The following is a 12201-nucleotide window of genomic DNA, read 5'->3' as shown; positions in this document are numbered from 1 at the left end:
GGCACCAGTCCTCAGGAAGAATGTACTGGAAATGAAGAGAGTACAAAGAAGGGCAACAAAGCTAATAAAGGGTCTGGAGGATATTAGTTATGAGGAAAGGTTGCGAGCACTGAACTTATTCTATTTGGAGAAGAGACGCTTGAGAGGGGATATGATTTCAATTTACAAATACCGTACTGGTGACCCAACAATAGGGATAAAACTTTTTTGTGGAAGGGAGTTTAACAGGATTCGTGGCCACTCATTAAAATTAGAAGAAAAGAGGTTTAACCTTAAGCTACGCAGAGGGTTCTTTACTGTAAGAGCGGCAAGAATGTGGAATCCCCTTCCACAGGCGGTGTTCTCAGCGGGGAGCATCGATAGTTTCAAGAAACTATTAGATAAGCACCTGAACGACCACAACATACAGGGATATACAAGGTAATACTGACATATAATCACACACATAGGTTGCACTTGTGTCTTTTTTCAACCTCACCTACTATGTAACTATGTAATTCATTGTTTGTCCTTGAATGTCCTGGTAGCTATTAAGTCGACCATTTCACAATAAATTTGTCAGCTTATTGCCCAAGCCTATGGCTTGAAGAGGAAGGTTCCACTTTTTCAAGTAGGGGCACATTCTACCAGAAGTACTGGTAGAAGTGTGGGAGCACTCTAACAGAAGTGTGGAGGCTTCCTGGGCTATCCATCATGATGCATCAGTGGCTCAAGTTTGCAAAACTGCAACATGGTTGTCGGTACATGCCTTTACAAGGTTTTACCTGGTGGACGTGGAGGCTGCTGAAGATACTGCTTTTGGCTGGCTGTGTAGTAGTTCTTGGGTCGGAACGATAGTTGCTATGTCTCCCTTCCCTCCTCATCATTGTTTCGGGACATCTAAGGTAGTCATGAATTTATAGCCTGCTCTGTGTCTTGTGATGTACGAAAAAGAAAATTGGATTTTTGTACTTACCTGTAAAATCCATTTCTTGGAGTATATAATGGGACAAAGAGGTCTCTCTCCCTTTGGGGTTCATTGCTTACTTCTAAACTGAGGAGCTTCCGTAGGGGGAGGGGATATATAGGGGACTTCTGTTTTTTGTTTTATAGGTGAGTGCCATTGTGCCCTCGCCTATAGGTGGTGCATAATCCAGAAAGTCATGATTTATAGCCTGTTCTGTGTCCCGTGATGTACTCTAAGAAATGGATTTCATAAACGAGCACAAAAATCTATATTTTTTTTATAACAGGTTCCCTTTATGTGCAATAGCCCTGAATTTGGCAGCTTTGAAATCATCAAAGCAAGGATTGGCCCTTCATTACTTAATGAGGGTCTCCTGTATGAAATTCAGTTCCTTTAAAAAAGCCTTTTATCATTATTGTGATCATGAACTCTTAGGCTGGGATCACACCGCAGTACGGAGTGGCTCACAGCAGGGGTCCAGTGCCTCCCTGTTCTCCGTTTCAGGTGAGATTTAAGCCCACATTTTTAGCTGCATTCGGACCTGAAAGATGGACCAGAAGACGCACAGGACTCCTGTGCAATTCGCACTGGAGCTGCTCCGGAGATGTGTGAACTGATCCATAGGGAGCCGGACACAATCTCCTTGGAAAGAAGTGAAAGTAAAGGAGCACCTGGTATCCAGTAAATGCAGGTATTAAAGATGTTTTGTTTGAAGTTTCAGCAATAAAATGAGGCCAACGCCAAAGTTGTTAAAAAATTATCCTGTTGGGGGGTGCCTTTGGCACATAGATCGGACCGATAGATTTCCAAATGCTGACTATGTGTTCAGTGCCTCTGAACACATAGTCAGCGTTTGGACAGCTAACATTTTTTTTAACAACTTTTATTAGCGACCCTGATGAAGGGGAAACCTTAGTCCCCTGAAATGCATTGCCCTAATTTTATTGCTGAAACTTCAAATAAAACATCTTTAACCACTTAACAACCGACCCAAAGCCGAATGACGGCTACAGGGCGGTTTCTTAACTCCCTGGACGCCCTCCCAGAATTCCCCTCTCGCGCGCCCCCTGGAGCGCGCACCCGAACACATCCGTGACCTCATCACAGATCCCGGTAAATGGCCGCTAATCGCGGCCGTTTACCATGTGATCGCTCCGTCAAATCGGTACACTGTGGGCTGGATGTGTAGTGCCCACAGCGCTGCTCAGTGACATCCAGCCATCCATCCATGCTCAGCCATCCCTAATGCTCTGCAATGCCCTGCAATACTCTGCAATACCCCACAACACTGTTCAATACTCTGCAATACCCCACAACACTGTGCAATACTCTGCAATACCCCACAACACTGTGCAATACTTTGCAATACCCTGCAATACCCTGCAATACTGTGCAATACCCCACAACACTGTGCAATACTCCGCAATGCCCCGCAATTCTCTGCAATACCCCACAACACTGTGCAATACTCTGCAATACCCCACAACACTGTGCAATACTCTGCAATACCCCACAACACTGTGCAATACTCTGCAATATCCCACAACATTGTGCAATACTCTGCAATACCCCACAATACTGTGCAATACCCTGCAATACCCAGCCATACTCTGCAATACTCTGTGATACCCAGCCATACCCAGTCATACTTGGCAATACCATGCCATACTCAGCGATACCCTGCCATACTCTGCAATACCCTGCCATACTCTGCAATACTCTGTGATACCCTGCCATGCTCGGCCATACCCTGCCATGCTCGGCCATACCCTGCCATGCTCGGCCATACCCTGCCATGCTCGGCCATGCTCGGCCATACCCTGCCATGCTCGGCCATGCTCAGCCATACCCAGCCATGCTCAGCCATACTCGGCCATGCTCAGCCATACTCGGCCATACTCTGCCATGCTTCTGTATGTGGCCAGGCTGTGGAAGTCTCACACATGTGGTATCGCCGTACTCAGGAGGAGTAGGAGAATCTATTTTGGGGTGTCATTTTTGGTATGTACATGCTATGTGATAGAAATATTGTATAAATGGACAACTTTGTGTTAAAAAAAAATGCGTTTCAACCACTTCCCGCCCGCCGGCTGTCATACGACGTCCTTGACTTTGTGCGGGGATATCTGAATGATGCCTGCAGCTACAGGCATCATTCAGATATCAACTTTTTTAGCCGGCGATTCCCTACACCATAAGAATGATCATAGTGGCTGTTCCACTGCTTGGTCGTTCTTACCGGAGGCGAGAGGGGACCCCCCCCCCTCCCACCGCCCTCCGGTGCTTCTACCGACTCAATGCTACGATCGAAGCCAGGATCTTTTTTTTTTTATTATTTTTTTTTATTTCAGGCTTTCCAGCCTAGAGGTGAGATGTGGGGTCTTATTGACCCCATATCTTACTGTAAAGAGGACCTGTCATGCCATATTCCTATTACAAGGGATGTTTACATTCCTTGTAATAGGAATAAAAGTGGTCAAAATTTTTTTTGGGGGGGGGGGGGGGGAAGCGTCAAACTAAAATAAATAAAGTAAAATGAACAATAAAAAAAAAAAAAAAAAAAAATTTAAAGCGCCCCTGTCCCTGTGTGCTAGCATGCAGAAGTGAACGTATACGTAAGTCCCGCCCACATATGAAAACGGTGTTCAAAACACACATGTGAGGTATCACTGCGATCGGTAGAACGAGAGCAATAAATTTGGTCCTAGACCTCCTCTGTAACTCAAAACATGTAACCAGTAAAAAATTTTAAAGCGTCGTCTATGGGGATTTTTAAGTAGTGAAGTCTGGCGCCATTCCACAAACGCGTGCAATTTTGAAAGGTGACATGTTGGGTATCTATTTACTCGCCGCAACTTCATCTTTCACATTATGCAAAAACATTGGGCTAACTTTACTGTTTTTTTTTTTTTTTTTTAAAGCACAAAACTGTTTTTTTTCCCAAAAAAAACGCGTTAGAAAAATTGCTGCGCAAATACCGTGCAAGATAAAAAGTTGCAATGACCGCCATTGTATTCTCTATGGTCTTTGCTAAAAAAACATATATAATGTTTTGGGGGTCTATGTAATTTTCTAGCAAATAAGTAATGATTTTTACATGTAGGAGAGAAATTTCAGAATTGGCCTGGGCACTCCAGAACGCCTGAAGGTGCTCCCCTGCATGTTGGGCCTCTGTATGTGGCCACGCTGTGTAAAAGTCTCACACATGTGGTATCGCCATACTCAGGAGTAATAGCAGAATGTGTTTTGGGGTGTAATTTGTGGTATGCATATGCTGTGTGTGAGAAATAACCTGCTAATATGACAATTTTGTGAGAAAAAAAAAAACTTGATTTTGCAAAGAATTGTGGGAAATTTTCAAATATTGGCACTATAGCTTTTGGACTCTATAACTTTCACAAAGACCAAATAATATCCACCGATTTGGGTTATTTTTTCACCAAAGATATGTAGCAGTATAAATTTTGGCCAAAATATATGAAGAAAGCTGTGATTAAATACCACCAAAGGAAAGCTCTATTTGTGTGAATAAGGACAAGGACAAAAATTTCATATAGATACAGTGTTGCATGACTGAGTAATTGTCATTCAAAATGTGAGAGCACCAAAAGCTGAAAATTGGTCTGGTTATTAAGGGGGTTTAAGTGCCCAGTGGTCAAGTGGTTAATACCTGCATTTACTGGATATGGGGCGCTCCTTTACTTTCAATTCTTTCAAAGCAAACGCGGAGTCGACCACAAGACCGTACCCTGAGGTAGCAGCTCAGGCCCTTACAGGGCTCACCACCACTTTTTCCTCCAATCGGGCACAAACTTCTGGAAACCAACTCTTCCCATCTGCCCACACCCTACATAACCTACAGCAGTGATTGATCAAGTCAGTCCAGTGTGATCTACACCTCCTCCCCTAGGTCACAATCCTCTGACATGCAAATTGAATGCAGGGAAACACAGCCTTATAGCTTTTCTTTACAAAACGTATTTCAATTTTTGTCACAGTCCTGTTAACCAGGAAATTCAGATGTAGCTATTAAATATATCAAATTGCATCTTCTCAAATTTGCGAGACTTGTGCAATTATATATATATATATATATATATATATTTTTTTATTTTTTTTTCTGTTGTCTTTTTTCTACTGTAATATAGATACCTGTAAACCCCCAGCAACTAGTCTAAACCAAGCTACAGCCTCCCCAAGAAGATGCCTGCGAAGTACTCAGAGTAATGGAGCAATGAACAAAATTTCCACTCACAGACAAAGGGATTCTACAGAGGTTAAACAGCAGTCCCAACAGCAGACAAATATTGGTGATAGTAAGAGAAGCTCATCTCCCATATTCACATCACCTATACGAAGTAGAAAGGGTTCAGCATCGAGCAAGATTCCTGTAGTACCTAACAGGAGAAACTTTTCCATTGTGGCATCAGGCCTTAGTCAGAGTGAGCTGGTAAGTAAACTTTTTGTACTTTTCCTCCTTTTCCTGCTTTGGAAATACAGTAATGAACCCTTTATTATGTAATGCATAATGTGGAATTATATTTAGGTATAATAAAATAGTAAATACCATAGTAGACACTTGCAAATGTCTCAGTGCATATCTTAATCTTGAATGATTGTTCCTGACCAGAAATAATTCTATTGGCTCTATTTGGGTTTCCATGTAAGGGGTTAATTTATACTGTGAAACAGTGAAAGTAAGGGGTCAGACATGAAGGGTGGAAAGGAGATATAAATATTTTATATTAAAGCAGTACTAAAAGCTGATACTTTTTTTATTTTATTTTTTTTTTATGGATATGATCATTTTAAATATAATGCACAATACTGGTAAAAGTTTACTTTAAATGTAATTGTAATGCCTTATATTACCTCCAGTCCATTGGCCTCCACCTTTATTGGGTTCAAATGCTGATCTTCCCTGCACAGAGTCTTTAATGTGACAAACATGTTATACTTACCTGCTCTGTGCAGTGGTTTGCACAGAGCAGCCCTGATTCTCCTTTTTTGGGTTCCTCCTGGCTTCAGAGTGCCCAAATAGTAAGTTGCAAATTATAGTATAGAGTGCCCCCTATAGCATGGTAAAAAAAAAAAAAACTTCTGCCTTTAGAACCACTTACTTCCTGCCCAGGACTACATGTCCCATGAGGCATTGCTCCTCACACATTCACAACTTCTCATGCACTTACTCACATGTATGGATGGTGTACTGAGCTGTATGTGTGCTGCATTGTATTTCCTGATATGTAAACAAATAATGCATTCTGTATGCAGGACAACTATTCAGCTGGCCGATTAATTGATTATGAAAATAGTTGACAACTATTTTCATAATCGATTAGTTGTCGATTAATCGATTAGTTGTTTTGGCCCTATTTACATGTGGTAATTTTCTGTTACTATACCTTGGTATGTTCATGATGTTGTTGCCATATGACGTTTGGGAAGTGACAGTGATAGACTGTTATTGACCTATGTCAACACTTTTTAACCTCCTCCATTAAAGTGGTTGTAAATCCACTTCGTTCTGTTCATACAATACCCTGTGTTCCACTACATTGTGCCCCAGTGTATGTGCTTTATTTAAAAAATGTAGTTTTATACCCTATTTCAGAGCGCCTCTCTGTGCTCGCTTGACTGCCCACCCCTTTTCTTCCTGATCTGAAGGCTACAGTGGGAGGGGCTTAAAATTTCCCTCTGACGTCAGCCAGGAGGAGGAGAGCGGCGGGAGGTCACGTGAGCCACGCTCTGAAGTAAGGTATAAAATGGCATTTTGTTTTATAAAGCGCATACACTGGGACACATAATGTTATCTAAAACCGGGGATTGTATTAACCACTTGACGACCGCCTCACGCCGATGTACGTCGGCAAGGCGGCACGGACAGGCAAAATCACGTACATGTACGTGATTTGCCTTCCGCGGGAGGTGGGTCCGATCGGACACCCCCCCCCCCCCCCCGGTGCCCGAGGCGGTCGTCTTTTGTCCCTCGGAGGTGAGGGGGAGGCCATCCGTTCGTGGCTCCCCCTCGAAATCGCCGCCGGCCAATCGAATCATTCCTTTGCTGCTGTATGCTAAACAGCAGCAAAGGAAATGATGTCATCTCTCCTCGGCTCGGTAATTTCCGTTCCGGCCCGAGGAGAGAAGACAGGTATGTGAGTGCACAACACTACACACACACAGTAGAACATGCCAGGCACACAAAACACCCCGATCCCCCCCCAATCACCCCCCCCCCCCCCCCCGTCACAAACTGACACCAGCAGTTTTTTTTTTTTTTTTTTTCTGATTACTGCATTGGTATCAGTTTGTGACAGTTACAGTGTTGGGACAGTTAGTATTAGCCCCCTGTAGGTCTAGGATACCCCCCTAACTCCCCCTAATAAAGTTTTAACCCCTTGATCACCCCCCGTCACCAGTGTCGCTAAGCGATCATTTTTCTGATCGCTGTATTAGTGTCGCTGGTGACGCTAGTTAGGGACCTAAATATTTAGCTTCGCCGTCAGCGTTTTATAGCGACAGGGACCCCCATATACTACCGAATAAATGTTTTAACCCCTTGATGGCCCCCTAGTTAACCCTTTCACCACTGATCACCGTATAACTGTTACAGGTGACGCTGGTTAGTTTGTTTATTTTTTATAGTGTCAGGGCACCCGCCGTTTATTACCGAATAAAGGTTTAGCCCCCTGATCGCCCGGCGGTGATATGCGTCGCCCCAGGCAGCGTCAGATTAGCGCCAGTCCCGCTAACACCCACGCACGCAGCATACGCCTCCCTTAGTGGTATAGTATCCGATCAGATCTATACTAGCGTCCCCAGCAGTTTAGGGTTCCCAAAAACGCAGTGTTAGCGGGATCAGCCCAGATACCTGCTAGCACCTGCGTTTTGCCCCTCCGCCCAGCCCACCCAAGTGCAGTATCGATCGATCACTGTCACTTACAAAACACTAAACGCATAACTGCAGCGTTCGCAGAGTCAGGCCTGATCCCTGCGATCGCTAACAGTTTTTTTGGTAGCATTTTGGTGAACTGGCAAGCACCAGCCCCAGGCAGCGTCAGGTTAGCGCCAGTACCGCTAACACCCACGCACGCGCCGTACACCTCCCTTAGTGGTATAGTATCTGAACGGATCAATATCTGGTCCGATCAGATCTATACTAGCGTCCCCAGCAGTTTAGGGTTCCCAAAAACGCAGTGTTAGCGGGATCAGCCCAGATACCTGTTAGCACCTGCGTTTTGCCCCTCCGCCCGGCCCAGCCCAGCCCACCCCAGCCCACCCAAGTGCAGTATCGATCGATCACTGTCACTTACAAAACACTTAACGCATAACTGCAGCGTTCGCAGAGTCAGGCCTGATCCCTGCGATCGCTAACAGTTTTTTTGGTAGCTTTTTATTGAACTGGCAAGCACCAGCGGCCTAGTACACCCCGGTCGTAGTCAAACCAGCACTGCAGTAACACTTGGTGATGTGGCGAGTCCCATAAGTGCAGTTCAAGCTGGTGGGGTGGCAAGCACAAGTAGTGTCACGCTGCCACCAAGAAGACAAACACAGGCCCGTCGTGCCCATAATGCCCTTCCTGCTGCATTCGCCAATCCTAATTGGGAACCCACCGCTTCTGCAGCGCCCGTACTTCCCCCATTCACATCCCCAACCAAATGCAGTCGGCTGCATGAGAGGCATTTTCTTTATGTCCTCCCGAGTACCCCTACCCAACAAAGACCCCCAAAAAAGATGTTGTGTCTGCAGCAAGCGCGGATATAGGCGTGACACCCGCTATTATTGTCCCTCCTGTCCTGACAATCCTGGTCTTTGCATTGGTGAATGTTTTGAACGCTACCATTCACTAGTTGAGTATTAGCGTAGGGTACAGCATTGCACAGACTAGGCACACTTTCACAGGGTCTCCCAAGATGCCATCGCATTTTGAGAGACCCGAACCTGGAACCGGTTACCGTTATAAAAGTTAGTTACAAAAAAAGTGTAAAAAAAAAATATATATATATATAAAATAAAAAAAAATAGTTGTCGTTTCATTGTTCTCTCTCTCTCTATTCTCTCTCTCTATTGTTCTGCTCTTTTTTACTGTATTCTATTCTGCAATGTTTTATTGTTATTATGTTTTATCATGTTTGCTTTTCAGGTATGCAATTTTTTATACTTTACCGTTTACTGTGCTTTATTGTTAACCATTTTTTTGTCTTCAGGTACGCCATTCACGACTTTGAATGGTTATACCAGAATGATGCCTGCAGGTTTAGGTATCATCTTGGTATCATTCTTTTCAGCCAGCGGTCGGCTTTCATGTAAAAGCAATCCTAGCGGCTAATTAGCCTCTAGACTGCTTTTACAAGCCGTGGGAGGGAATGCCCCCCCCCCCCCCCGGTCTTCTGTGTTTTTCTCTGGCTCTACTGTCTCAACAGGGAACCTGAGAATGCAGCCGGTGATTCAGCCAGCTGACCATAGAGCTGATCAGAGACCAGAGTGGCTCCAAACATCTCTATGGCCTAAGAAACCGGAAGCTACGAGCATTTTATGACTTAGATTTCGCCGGATGTAAATAGCGCCATTGGGAAATTGGGGAAGCATTTTATCACACCGATCTTGGTGTCGTCAGATGCTTTGAGGGCAGAGGAGAGATCTAGGGTCTAATAGACCCCAATTTTTAAAAAAAAGAGTACCTGTCACTACCTATTGCTATCATAGGGGATATTTACATTCCCCGAGATAACAATAAAAATGATTAAAAAAAAAAAAAAAAATGAAAGGAACAGTTTAAAAATAAGATAAAAAAGCAAAAAAATAATAAAGAAAAAAAAAAAAAAAAAAAAAAGCACCCCTGTCGCCCCCTGCTCTCGCGCTAAGGCAAATGCAAGCGGCGGTCTGTCGTCAAACGTAAACAGCAATTGCACCATGCATGTGAGGTATCGCCGCGAAGGTCAGATCGAGGGCAGTAATTTTTGCAGTAGACCTCCTCTGTAAATCTAAAGTGGTAACCTGTAAAGGCTTTTAAAGGCTTTTAAAAATGTATTTATTTTGTTGCCACTGCACGTTTGTGCGCAATTTTAAAGCATGTCATGTTTGGTATCCATGTACTCGGCCTAAGATCATCTTTTTTATTTCATCAAACATTTGGGCAATATAGTGTGTTTTAGTGCATTAAAATTTAAAAAAGTGTGTTTTTTCCCCAAAAAATGCGTTTGAAAAATCGCTGCGCAAATACTGTGTGAAAAAAAAAAAAATGAAACACCCACCATTTTAATCTGTAGGGCATTTGCTTTAAAAAAATATATAATGTTCGGGGGTTCAAAGTAATTTTTTTGCAAAAAAAAATAACTTTTTCATGTAAACAATGAGTGTCAGAAAGGGCTTTGTCTTCAAGTGGTTAGAAGAGTGGGTGATGTGTGACATAAGCTTCTAAATGTTGTGCATAAAATGCCAGGACAGTTCAAAACCCCCCCCAAATGACCCCATTTTGGAAAGTAGACACCCCAAGCTATTTGCTGAGAGGCATGTCGAGTCCATGGAATATTTTATATTGCGACACAAGTTGCGGGAAAGAGACAAATTTTTTTTTTTTTTTTTTGCACAAAGTTGTCACTAAATGAAATTACACCCCAAAATACATTCTGCTGCTTCTCCTGAGTACGGGGATACCACATGTGTGAGACTTTTTGGGAGCCTAGCCGCGTACGGGACCCCGAAAACCAAGCACCGCCTTCAGGCTTTCTAAGGGCGTGAATTTTTGATTTCACTCTTCACTGCCTATCACAGTTTCGGAGGCCATGGAAAGCCCAGGTGGCACAAAACCCCCCCAAATGACCCCATTTTGGAAAGTAGACACCCAAAGCTATTTGCTGAGAGGTATAGTGAGTATTTTGCAGACCTCACTTTTTGTCACAAAGTTTTGAAAATTGAAAAAAGAAAAAAAAAAAAGTTTTTTCTTGTCTTTCTTCATTTTCAAAAACAAATGAGAGCTGCAAAATACTCACCATGCCTCTCAGCAAATAGCTTGGGGTGTCTACTTTCCAAAATGGGGTCATTTGGGGGGGGTTTGTGCCACCTGGGCATTCCATGGCCTCCGAAACTGTGATAGGCAGTGAAGAGTGAAATCAAAAATTTACACCCTTAGAAATCCTGAAGGCGGTGCTTGGTTTTCGGGGCCCCGTACGCGGCTAAGCTCCCAAAAAGTCCCACACATGTGGTATCCCCATACTCAGGAGAAGCAGCTGAATGTATTTTGGGGTGCAATTCCACATAGGCCCATGGCCTGTGTGAGCAATATATCATTTAGTGACAGCTTTTTGTAAATATTTTTTTTTTTTTTTGTCATTATTCAATCACTTGGGACAAAAAAAATAAATATTCAATGGGTTCAACATGCCTCTCAGCAATTTCCTTGGGGTGTCTACTTTCCAAAATGGGGTCATTTGGGGGGGTTTTGTACTGCCCTGCCATTTTAGCACCTCAAGAAATGACATAGGCAGTCATAAACTAAAAGCTGTGTAAATTACAGAAAATGTACCCTAGTTTGTAGACGCTATAACTTTTGCGCAAACCAATAAATATACGCTTATTGACATTTTTTTTACCAAAGACATGTGGCCGAATACATTTTGGCCTAAATGTATGACTAAAATTTAGTTTATTGGATTTTTTTTAGAACAAAAAGTAGAAAATATCATTTTTTGTCAAAATTTTCGGTCTTTTTCCGTTTATAGCGCAAAAAATAAAAACTGCAGAGGTGATCAAATACCATCAAAAGAAAGCTCTATTTGTGGGAAGAAAAGGATGCAAGTTTCGTTTGGGTACAGCATTGCATGACCGCGCAATTAGCAGTTAAAGCGACGCAGTGCCAAATTGGAAAAAGACCTCTGGTCCTTAGGCAGCATAATGGTCCGGGGCTCAAGTGGTTAAATAGCCAAGTTATTTTAGTAACAGGAGGGAAGGGGCAGACACTAATACTAGCTGACAAGCTGGAGGGGGGGGAGATGACAGAGGAGAGACAGCGGGATGATGGAAGCACTTAAACTGACCACGGTATCGTGTCTCAGCAGCCACGATAAACATGGTCAGTTTACAGAGAGGAGGGCAGAACCAGGCAGGATCAGCCAGGTATTTTAGATTATACAAAGAACCAAATTACACTGCACAAGCATTGTGCTGTTATTCATGCTTTAAAGGAACAGGATCCATTTTTTTTATGGTAACAACCACTTGAAACTTTTCCCAAAGGAATTGTATTTCTGCACTTT

The 12201-nt window shown here is 43.3% G+C and overlaps 1 protein-coding gene across 2 annotated transcripts in view; it reads left to right on the top strand.

Moving 5' to 3' along the window:
* BRCA1 (BRCA1 DNA repair associated) overlaps positions 1 to 12201 on the top strand; it is a 589423-nt gene that overhangs the window by 354836 nt on the left and 222386 nt on the right. For both annotated transcript variants that reach the window (XM_073608372.1, XM_073608370.1), the window contains one exon: positions 5095 to 5396. In XM_073608372.1, coding sequence (XP_073464473.1) covers positions 5095 to 5396 — 302 coding nt within the window. The remainder of the gene's footprint in view (positions 1 to 5094; positions 5397 to 12201) is intronic.

Source organism: Aquarana catesbeiana, linkage group LG12, assembly GCF_042186555.1.
Source record: "Aquarana catesbeiana isolate 2022-GZ linkage group LG12, ASM4218655v1, whole genome shotgun sequence".
NCBI classification, from domain to species: Eukaryota; Metazoa; Chordata; class Amphibia; order Anura; family Ranidae; genus Aquarana; species Aquarana catesbeiana.
The sequence above is the reverse complement of the archived record's forward strand: the minus strand, read 5'-3'. Positions and strand labels throughout refer to the sequence as shown.